Here is a 12,278-nt window from a genome sequence, read left to right on the forward strand (position 1 = left end):
ACGGCACTGCTCAAACAGACCATCAACTAAAGGCTGGGGCTTTAAGTTGCTTGCAGAGACTAGATAGCTCTACTCATTCTCAGGTGCCAGCACTACATACTTCATCCTATATTTTATTTTACTGGGATATAATCAAGAGCACGGATTGCAATTAATCTGTATATAGTTGCAAACAGGACTGGATCCAGTTTCAGTCATACATATCTCTTACCTTGGCAGGACACACACTGCTAGCAATGGTTCATGTCCAACAGAGTACAGCAGACAAGATGGAAAACTCACAGTTGCAGCAGTGCATGCATGTTCTGAAATAAGCGCCTCCGCATGCAAAGATGCAGTTAAAACAAGGTTACAGCATACACATCACTATATTCTCTAGTGGAAAATAACTCGAGAAAACTGAAGCCACTCCCTACAGAACGCTAGCTACTCCAACAACAAGTTCCAGTCGCTTAGGGGCCAGGGTTCGACGACAATCGAAATGGAGACTTTAAAGCAGCCGTGGACCCACGGTAACCCAGCCACAACTCGGCAAACCATACATAGATAGCCCAGCATCAATCAAAACAGCTCGTGGGTATCTCACATCCTGTCCTCCCTCCTGCGTGGGGCGCAGGTTATGATCTCGTCAACCCTCAGGATCATCTCCGCAGCCTCGGTCGCCGACAGGACGATGGCCTGCTTCACCTTGAACGCCTCGCAGATGCCACGCTTCTGCATGTCTCCCAGCTGCACAACAGGGGACCATGTTAGTTCCAAACTCCCTCAGGTACAGGTTCAGATACAAAATCATTGTCACGATGAGCTTACCCCGCCGCTGATGACGTCGATTCCAACAGTGCTGTTCTCCTTGTGGTGCTCGGCTCGGAGCTGGGAGATCAGCTCGGCACTATCCAGACCAGCATTGTCAGCTATGATTGTTGGGATGGCTTGCAGGGCACGCGAAAAAGCATCAATAGCATGAGATTTCTTCCCAGGGGTCCTCCTTGCAAGTTCATCCACCTCTTTGGACATCACCATCTCAGGCCATCCACCGCCAAATATGACACGCGTGTCATTTACTGTCTGAGAAAGCACACATAGGGCGTCGTGCAAGGACCTCTCAGCCTCATCAAGCACATGCTCACTGTAGACAACAAGGCACATATTCAATGTGTGGCCAAATAAAACAGAGTGACCGAATAATACAATGTTATCACTGCATGATAAGGAGCTGCACAAATAAGACATACCTTGCTCCTCTCAGGACAATGGTGCAAGCTTGCCCCATCGCAACCCCGGAGAAATGAATCAGCCTGTCCTCCCCAATCATAATCTCTTCGATGAGCTTGCAGTGCCCAAGCTTAACAGACTCTGGGTTGTCAAAAGTTGATGCAATATCACCACCCGTGACAAGAGCTAACCGCTCGATGCCCTCAAAGTCAGCGTGCTCAACTGCGAGGATGCCAGCATCAGCAAAAAGTTCTTCAGGAAAGTTGTAGATTAGCTGCCTGTTGACAAAGCAGTTGATCCCATGACCAATGATTTTCTCAACTTTCTCTCTCATTTTCTGCTTTTCGGCAGCTTCAATATCTGCAACCTTAGACATCGAATCCACCCGGACACGTGCCCCATAAATCTTAACTTTATCTGTATCCATAGCGGTGTTCGCAACCAAAATATTAGCGTTCTCAATTCGCTTTGGTTGACCAAGGCCAATCTTCTTATCAAGGATGAACCTACAAAACAGATTCAGAATGTTAAACGGATACCAGTCTGCTTGGACCTGATATAGGACCATAATATAACTGGGATAAAAGAGAACTACGGTTTCCCATAATATATTTCTTTTCGAAACGGAGGCAAAGGTTTCCCATAATATAGTTTGTGAAAGAACATACCCTTCGTCCAAAAAGGAATCCTTAAGAGATCCTCCAGGTTTCTTCAGAATTTGGATTGATTCCAAGTTGGTGCTACCCTGCCACCAGTGAACAAGTGTGATGATATCAAATCAACATTTTACCAACAGAATGTAACAATGTGAATGAATAATAAAGAACTACTGAACTAGACTTCAAACAACATCCCACATATAGAAAAGATATGGTATGACCAACTTCCCCCAGCCCTTTTTACCTTAAGCCTGAGGACAGCATCAACTGCAAGTTCAGCAAAATACTCCTTGTCCTGAGAGAGAATTTTCGAACTAAGTGTAGTCATGGCGATGTTCATGAGATCTGATCTGAACTTGTCTGCAGCACCAATGAAGGTTTATTGTCAGAAGAATATTCCTGGTGGTGAAATCTTGATACATAAACTATAAAGCATAATGAGTGCAATAAAATTTATACATCTGACTGAAATTACTGCCAGGTCCCAACTAGGACAACCAATGATACCAGAGGTCCTATAAGCTATTCCAGGAAGTAAACATAAACTTTGTTCCACGCAAGTAATAACTAACAGAAGATTACATAAATATAGTAACAAAATCATATATGACAAAGTAACTAAATAAGTGACCTGTATTATCTTTGTTGTCCATGGTCTTCTGCAACAAAGCATTTCTGGCGCACTCAGCAGCCATTCTGTAACCTAATATAGTTCAGGGAGATGACAAAGCGTTAGAGATGTTCACATGTAACCAAATGATAAGCTAAAGATTTGCAAACAGTTCTACAATGTGTATCTCTTTTCTCTTTCAAATATCATGTGTATCGTTTCTGCATAAATAATCAAACAAAACAACACAAGAAATGAAAAGCAAACATGAAACTGAACAGAAAACGAATGGCTGTAGTTCTCCATTGACAAAATGGCATCAATGCAGAAGTGCACTGCTTTCACATTTTGGTTTTTCAAGATGCTATCTTGTGCTTCTAAAATGGCATCAATGCAGAAGTTTCCTAGACTGAGGGAGCTGCTTTGTAATCATTTAAGCACGACTAATTCAAAAACACAAGTATGAAAGCACGAGATCTCATTTTCAGACTTCACATGTCCTGACTGCTAAGTAAGTGTTGCTGTAGTATCATTACTCACCCAATAATCAGTAACATGTATTGAAGTAGTAATTAAGATGTTGCACAATTTTTAAATGTGAGCCTGTTAGGGCTAACATTTTAGATAAACCATGTCTAAAATGAGGATTACCTGCAATAATAGTCATGGGGTGAATCTTCATGTTAACCAACTTCTCAGCCTCCCTCAACAGTTCTCCAGCCAAAACAACAACAGAAGTTGTTCCATCACCAACTTCATCATCTTGAACTTTAGAGATGTCTAAGAATCATCATTAAGGACTACAACTTCTTTCAATTAGGGAGAACATCCATACAACCAAGTAATCAAATGAGGTCAGGAAAAGGTATAAGAAGCCTATACTGCCAGATCTAGAAACAAGCATCGCCTTAGCATGAACATCACCAAGCAATAGGTTCAAACAAAAAGGATACCAACAAGGACCTTGGCAGCAGGGTTGTCGATGTGAAGGGACTTCAAAATGGTAGCCCCATCATTTGTAACAGTGACACTCCGCCCTCGGCCAGTCGACTGAAGGATCTTGTCCTGGACACAAACAAGGCATCATGTAAGGGAAACACACTAACACTAGCATTTGAATGGCTGCCATCTTTTGTCCAAATGCACCATTTCTCTGAGAACAGCACACACATACCATTCCTTTTGGCCCCAGTGTGGACTTGACCAAGTCCGCGATCGCCATGGCACCAACGAAAGATGCCTGCCAGGAGACGAAACCGAATGAATTAGAAGCCCATATAACAAAGGGGCTGAACGACGATTCGACAAAGCACGCAATCTACAGCCTCTGCAGTCTAAATAAAAGGAGATGGGTAAGCCATTGCAACGGCAACAGAGCATCGGTAAGCCACAGTAACCTACAGATCCTATGAAGCGAAACCACTAGGCGGCGGCGGGGAACGCTCAGGCGCCCGATCTGGTGCTCCGCGGTGCTCAGCTGGGAGAGCAGCACCGTGGAACGAACGAACGGACCGACCGACCTAAAGCAACAGTGGAACCGAGCGAATCAGAGAGGGGGGGTTGGGTGGTCGTCTCACCATCCTGGCGCGTTCGCCCTTCTCCTGTATGGCGTCATCCTTGAGCACCCTCTCCATCTGCCCAGCCACAGAGAGAGAGGAAGAAAAAAATGTCAGGAACGCATCGCGCTGATCCAGCCACGGAGAAAGGGGACTGGGGGGCGGCCGGGCGGAGTACCTCGGGGACGGGTGACGGGTCGGGGCGGGAGGCCGGCGGATCTCGGTCCCGTAGTTCGTCGGGGAGGACGCGTTGGCGGGGCGGCGGCGGCGGAGGCGGGACGGCGGCGGGGAGCAGTGGCGCAGAAGAGAACACAGCTCAAACGGCGCTTCTAGTAGCGACTAGCGCCTTTTGATGTGCGGCCGCGCGTCGCTCCGCTGGGCCTCCAGTGGACTCGGCCCGCTTCTGTTAGGCGACTAAAAAAACCTACCCCTGTTTCTAAAAAAAAAAAACTATCCCTAAAAAAAGCTAAAAAAAACTGTGCAAAAGAGTTCTCTTCTCTAGATTATTAGGCAAACTACAATCCAAAAAATCTAGAATTCAAAAAAAAAAACTACGGCATTTTCTCAAAAAAAAGGCAAACTATGACAGCCTTGTACCCTAGGCATCTAGGGTTTTTGTACTCCGTCGTCTCCCCATCGGCGTCGAGTTAGTCAACCTTGTTTCGGTCCCTGGTCTAATAATAGTCCCCACCCCGCGACTGCACTCGTCTGCCAGATGGCCGTGTCATCGTCCTCAAGGAGTCCAGGCGGCGCAGCAGGAGGAAAAGGCAAGGGCAGGGTTGGAAATCGATTTAGAAGAGGCGATGAAGCTGAAAGACGAAGAGCTTGATGATATTTTTGTGGGCGAAGAGGAAATCTCGGCTCTCTCCAAATCTGCTAGATGGTTGGCTGTTGCAAAGGTGAACACGAACAAGTTCTTTGGTGCAAATGCATTCGAGGATACTATGAAATATGCATGGAACTTCGCACACGAACTGGAGATCGGGGAAGTTGATGACAATCTCTTCATGATACAGTGCTTTTTCCTAGGTGACTAAAACAAGGTCATGCATCAGGGTTAGTGAATCTTCCGCGGTTTGGTTGTACTTATTGAGGAATATGGCGGCAAAGAAAAACCAGGATCAGTCAAGCTGGAGCGGGTCAACGTCTGGGCATAGGTTGATGATACTCCGATCCTCTAGGTTGCAAGGCATTGCTGATCAGATGGCTCATAGGATTGGCCAGGTAAACAACATGGAGATGAACCCATCCAGGGTTTAGGTTTACACCCTTGAACCTTAATGGGAAGGAGCGAATTTTTATGCCAGTTAAGTACGAGAAGATCGGCTTCTTTGACATCCTTGGTCGTAACCTAAGACGAGGTTCATGGGCCAGATGATATAGAGTATGAGGACTATATGATGGCGATAACCAATAAGAAGGTCATTTTTAGTGACTGGAGTGCTAGTCGAGGTGGTTTTGCTGCTCTGGCCAGGGGCATGCCGTTCAAGGGTGCGTGAGGTCGGGACCGTGGTGGTGGCTCGACTGGCACATGAAACATGCCCTGGAAGTGACCTTCGGGGAAGGACAAGCTTGGATGAAGATGGAGAGTACGAGTTGGATGACTCGTCGACTAGCCCATTAAAGAATATGTCAGCTCCGGTAGGTGAAGAGAAGGACAAGGAAAGTGTTGCAACGAAGCTGGACCTTGGTACATAAAATGTGCATACTAATGTTAAGGATCATGATGTCACCAGAGAGAAGAACATGCAAGAAGCCGCAGCTATCAAGGAAGGGCAATCTGGTGACGGGCTTCATGTCCTCCTCTCCCACCTCAATATGTGAAGTGAAGGGATAGGAAGAAACCAAAACAGGAAACTTCACCCTAAAAAAAGATGAACTCTGATGAAAAATTGGCAAGATCCGGCATGGAGTACCACCAGTATTCTTAGTTAGAACTGTTGCGGGATTGGCAACACATGATAGTTCGAGAGGTACACACGTTAGTGCAAAAGACTGCCCCCCGAGTGCTATGTCTATAGGAAACTCAAAGGTAGCACTACAACAAATAATCTAGCGTCTAGGTTGGGCTTTGATAATAGTTGTGCCGTAGGGAGTGATGGCCGCAATGGCGGTTTGGCTATGTACTAGAATAATTATGTTAAAATGAGATTGATTCACTATTCCTAGTATCATATTGATATGAAAATTAGAATAGATGGAGAAGAACAATGGCGGCTTACAAATATCTATGGAGAAGCTAATATGAGAGAGAGAGAGAGAACACTTGGAAACTTCTCAAGTTCCTGAGATCGGAGTCAGATCTTCCCTGCTATGTATTGGTGATTGAAGGAAATATGCTCTAGAGGCAATAATAAAGTTATTATATATTTCCTCATATCATGATAAATGTTTATTATTCATGCTCGAATTGTATTAACTGAAAACATAATACATGTGTGAATACATAGACAAACATAGTGTCACTAGTATGCCTCTACTTGACTAGCTCGTTAATCAAAGATGGTTAAGTTTCCTAACCATCGACATGAGTTGTCATTTGATTAACGAGATCACATCATTAGGAGAATGATGTGATTGACTTGACCCATTCCGTTAGCTTAGCACTTGATCGTTTAGTTTACTGCTATTGCTTTCTTCATGACTTATACATGTTCCTATGACTATGAGATTATGCAACTCCCGATTACCGGAGGCACACTTTGTGTGCTACCAAACGTCATAACGTAACTAGGTGATTATAAAGGTGCTCTACAGGTGTCTCCGATGGTACTTGTTGAGTTGGCATAGATCGAGATTAGGATTTGTCACTCCGATTGTCGGAGAGGTATCTCTGGGCCCACTCGGTAATGCACATCACAATAAGCCTTGCAAGCAATGTGACTAATGTGTTAGTTGCGGGATGATGCATTACGTAGAGAGTAAAGAGACCTGCCGGTAACGAGATTGAGCTAGGTATTGAGATACCGACGATCGAATCTCGGGCAAGTAACATACCGATGACAAAGGGAACAACGTATGTAGTTATGCGGTTTAACCGATAAAGATCTTCGTAGAATATGTGGGGGCCAATATGAGCATCCAGGTTCCGCTATTGGTTATTGACTGGAGACGTGTCTCGGTCATGTCTACATAGTTCTCGAACCCGTAGGGTCCGCACGCTTAAAGTTCGGTGACAATCAGTATTATGAGTTTTTGTGTTTTGATGTACCGAAGGTAGTTCGGAGTCCCGGATATAATCACGGACATGACGAGGAGTCTCGAAATGGTCGAGACGTAAAGATCGATATATTGGACGACTATATTCGGACACCGGAAGTGTTCCGGGTGGTTTCAGAGAAAACCGGAGTGCCGGAGGGTTACCGGAACCCCCCCGAGAGAAAAATGGGCCTTATGGGCCTTAGTGGAGAGAGAGAGGGCTGGCCTAGGGCAGGCCGCGCGCCCCTCCCCCTCTGGTCCGAATTGGACTAGGAGAGGGGGGGCGGCGCCCCCTTTCCTTCTCCCTCTCCCCGTTCCTTTCCCCCTCCTAGTAGGAGTAGGAAAGAAGGGAGTCCTACTCCTACTAGGAGGAGGACTCCTCCTCCTGGCGCGCCCACAAGGGGCCGGCCGGCCTCCCCCTTGCTCCTTTATATACGGGGGTAGGGGGCACCTCTAAACACACAAGTTGATCTGTTGATCTCTCCCAGCCGTGTGCGGTGCCCCCCTCCACCATAATCCACCTCGATCATATCGTAGCGGTGCTTAGGCGAAGCCCTGCGTCGGTAGCATCATCATCACCGTCATCACGCCGTCGTGCTGATGAAACTCTCCGGCGAAGCTCTGCTGGATCGGAGCCCGCGGGACGTCATCGAGTTGAACGTGTGCTGAACTCGGAGGTGCCGTGCGTTCGGTACTTGGATCGGTCGGATCGTGAAGACGTATGACTACATCAACCTCGTTGTGCTAACACTTCCGCTTTCGGTCTATGAGGGTACGTGGACACACTCTCCCTTCTCGTTGCTATGCATCATCATGATCCTGTGTGTGCGTAGGAATTTTTTTAAAATTACTATGTTTCCCAGTAGTGGTATCAGAGCCAGGTTTATGCGTAGATGTTATATGCACGAGTAGAACACAAGTGAATTGTGGGCGATACAAGTCATACTGCTTATCAGCATGTCATACTTTGGTTCGGTGGTATTGTTGGATGAAGCGGCCCGGACCGACATTACGCGTACGCTTACGCGAGACTGGTTCTACCGACGTGCTTTGCACATAGGTGGCTGGCGGGTGTCTGTTTCTCCAACTTTAGTTGAACCGAGTGTGGCCACGCCCGGTCCTTGTGAAGGTTAAAACATCACTAACTTGATGAAATATCGTTGTGGTTTTGATGCGTAGGTAAGAACGGTTCTTGCTAAGCCCGTAGCAGCCACGTAAAACTTGCAACAACAAAGTAGAGGACGTCTAACTTGCTTTTGTAGGGCATGCTGTGATGTGATATGGTCAAGGCATGATGCTAAATTTTATTGTATGAGATGATCATGTTTTGTAACCGAGTTATCGGCAACTGGCAGGAGCCATATGGTTGTCGCTTTATTGTATGCAATGTAATCGCCCTGTAATTGCTTTACTTTATCACTAAGCGGTAGCGATAGTCGTAGAAGCAATAGTTGACGAGACGACAACGATGCTACGATGGAGATCAAGGTGTCGCGCCGGTGACTATGGTGATCATGACGGTGCTTTGGAGATGGAGATCAAAGGCACAAGATGATGATGGCCATATCATATCACTTATATTGATTGCATGTGATATTTATCTTTTATGCATCTTATTTTGCTTAGATCGACGGTAGCATTATAAGATGATCTCTTACTAAATTTCAAGGTATAAGTGTTCTCCCTGAGTATGCACCGTTGCTACAGTTCTTCGTGCTGAGACACCACGTGATGATCGGGTGTGATAAGCTCTACGTTCACATACAACTGGTGCAAGCCAGTTTTGCACACGCAGAATACTCGGGTTAAACTTGACGAGCCTAGCATATGCAGATATGGCCTCGGAACACTGGAGACCGAAAGGTCGAGCATGAATCATATAGTAGATATGATCAACATAGTGATGTTCATCATTGAAAACTACTCCATCTCACGTGATGATCGGACAATCACTTAGATGATCAGAGGGATGTCTATCTAAGTGGGAGTTCTTAAGTAATATGATTAATTGAACTTTAATTTATCATGAACTTAGTACATGATAGTATTTTGCATGTCTATGTTGTTGTAGATAGATGGCCCATGATGTTGTTTCGTTGAATTTTAATGCGTTCCTTGAGAAAGCAAAATTGAAAGATGATGGTAGCAATTACACGGACTGGGTTCGTAACTTGAGGATTATCCTCATTGCTGCACAGAAGAATTATGTCCTGGAAGCACCGCTGGGTGCCAGGCCTGCTGCAGATGCAACTGACGACGTTAAGAATGTCTGGCAGAGCAAAGCTGATGACTACTCGATAGTTCAGTGTGCCATGCTTTACGGCTTAGAACCGGGACTTCAACGACGTTTTGAACGTCATGGAGCATATGAGATGTTCCAGAGTTGAAGTTAATATTTCAAGCAAATGCCTGGATTGAGAGATATGAGGTCTCCAATAATTTCTACAGTTGCAAAATGGAGGAGAATAGTTCTGTCAGTGAACATATACTCAAAATGTCTAGGTATAACAATCACTTGATTCAACTGGGAGTCAATCTTCTGGATGATAGTGTCATTGACAGAATTCTTCAGTCGCTGCCACCAAGCTACAAGAGCCTCGTGATGAACTATAATATGCAAGGGATGGATAAGACAATTCCCGAGCTCTTCGCAATGCTAAAGGCTGCGGAGGTAGAAATCAAGAAGGAGCATCAAGTGTTGATGGTCAACAAGACCACCAGTTTCAAGAAAAAGGGTAAAGGGAAGAAGAAGGGGAACTTCAAGAAGAACAGCAAACAAGTTGCTGGTCAAGAGAAGAAACCCAAGTCTGGACCTAAGCCTGAGACTGAGTGCTTCTACTGCAAACAGACTGGTCACTGGAAGCGGAACTACCCCAAGTATTTGGCGGATAAGAAGGATGGCAAGGTGAACAAAGGTATATGTGATATACATGTTATTGATGTGTACCTTACTAATGCTCGCAGTAGCACCAGGGTGTTTGATACTGGTTCTGTTGCTAATATTTGCAACTCAAAACAGGGGCTACGGATTAAGCGAAGATTGGCTAAGGACGAGGTGACGATGCGCGCGGGAAATGGTTCCGAGTCGATGTGATCGCCGTCGACACGCTACCTCTACATCTACCTTCGGGATTAGTTTTAGACCTAAATAATTGTTATTTGGTGCCAACATTGAGCATGAACATTATATCTAGATCTTGTTTGATGCGAGACGGTTATTCATTTAAATGAGAGAATAATGGTTGTTCTATTTATATGAGTAATATCTTTTATGGTCATGCACCCTTGAAGAGTGGTCTATTTATATTGAATCTCGATAGTAGTGATACACATATTCATAATATTGAAGCCAAAAGATGCAGAGTTGATAATGATAGTGCAGCTTATTTGTGGCACTGCCGTTTAGGTCATATTGGTGTAAAGCGCATGAAGAAACTCCATACTGATGGACTTTTGGAATCACTTGATTATGAATCACTTGGTACTTGCGAACCATGCCTCATGGGCAAGATGACTAAAACGCCATTCTCCGGAACAATGGAGCGAGCAACAGATTTGTTGGAGATCATACATACTGATGTATATGGTCCGGCTGAATTGGTCGTAAATCCACGGCCATTTCGCTTGGAAGGGCTCAAACCCTGAAATTGTCTTACACCAAATGGTCATAAAGCAGACAAGAGTGGTCAACGACCTTCTTTCCACCTGATTACGACCAATATAAATGGTCATGAGGTTGTGAACGTGGATGCATTGGTACATAAGGTGTCGCTCAAGGTGGGCTTGGGCCTCGGTGGAACGAGGCCACCTTCTTTAAAAAAAATATGTATGCCATGTAGACCTCGGCCCATCCAGGAAGAAATGTGGGATGCCCTCATATTACTCAAAAAGAACATATATTCGGCCCAACGAAAATGGGAAAATAACAAGTTTTTCATTAGAATAGGAAAATAATGAACCCCTTCGTGAATCTTGCTATATGGTTTAGCAATTACAAAACTAAACATGTAATTCAAAATAATAATAATGTTAATACGTATTTCAAAACATGTAATCACGTGTTTAAAAAACTAAATGTGTGCATTTGAAAAGTTTCATGCATATAAAAAATGATAATCATAAATAATATTAGATATGTATAAAAAAAGTTTAATGTGTATGCAAAAATAATTATCAGTACGTATATATGAAAATTTTACAATATATATATATATATATATATATATATATATGGAAAAGTAGATAACAAAACAAGATTTTCTAAAAATATTAATGATGTATTTAATTTTTTCTAACCAATATCAACAATGTTTTATATGTATACAAAAATGTACAATGTGTAAAAACAAATATAGACATCAAAACCTATGTATAAAAAGATATTTTTTTATTGGGAATACATAAAAATATGTTAATCATGTATTTGAAAAAATTTAAACATATATAAACAATATGTACAATGTGTCTTAAAAAATGTAGACATGTGTTCAAAATATTACACATCAAAATATTTATTAAAAATGTTAATGATGTAACTAAAAACCGTTTAATATCTATAAAAAATGTTTCGACTGTACACACATTTATACATAAAATGTGGTATAATATTCTTGAAAATGGAGAAATTTTTTACAACAAATATTTGTTAGGTTCTTTAAAAAAACTCATTTTGGGAACTCAAAAAATGGAAAATGAATATGGGGAAATTTGTCTTTTTCACGGGAGGTGGATCAAAAACTTTTTACACGCAACCATTTGGTCAATTGTGCATTAAATATGACCTAGTATTTTAGAAATTTGTTTTGGTCCAATTTTGTAACAATTATTTGATAGGTTCTTCACAAAAAAACTCATTTTGGACGCTCGAAAAATGGAAAATGAGTTTTTCATCCAAAGAAAATGAAAAAAAAATAGGCAACATTGTTTGCCATTCCAATATGCACCCTTGTGCACAATATGAGATCATCTGAACAAACTATTCCATGAATGAGGCCATAAGATTGATCATTTGCCTTGAAAACCATTGATCTCCACACATGATAG

The 12,278-nt window shown here is 43.4% G+C and overlaps 1 protein-coding gene across 1 annotated transcript; it reads right to left on the reverse strand.

Annotated features, from left to right (window-relative positions):
- Positions 1–267: 267 nt before the first annotated feature.
- On the reverse strand, positions 268–4,374 carry LOC123122454 (T-complex protein 1 subunit beta). Its single transcript, XM_044542657.1, has 11 exons — positions 4,216–4,374; positions 4,059–4,115; positions 3,656–3,721; positions 3,435–3,546; positions 3,133–3,261; positions 2,503–2,574; positions 2,116–2,231; positions 1,881–1,957; positions 1,233–1,718; positions 811–1,126; positions 268–729 (listed from the first exon to the last, which is right to left on the reverse strand). The coding sequence occupies exons 2-11, from the start codon at positions 4,113–4,115 to the stop codon at positions 583–585; spliced, it is 1,578 nt and encodes a 525-aa protein (XP_044398592.1). The 5' UTR covers positions 4,216–4,374; the 3' UTR covers positions 268–582.
- Between the last annotated feature and the right edge of the window lie 7,904 nt (positions 4,375–12,278).

Source organism: Triticum aestivum, chromosome 5D, assembly GCF_018294505.1.
Source record: "Triticum aestivum cultivar Chinese Spring chromosome 5D, IWGSC CS RefSeq v2.1, whole genome shotgun sequence".
Taxonomy (NCBI): domain Eukaryota; kingdom Viridiplantae; phylum Streptophyta; class Magnoliopsida; order Poales; family Poaceae; genus Triticum; species Triticum aestivum.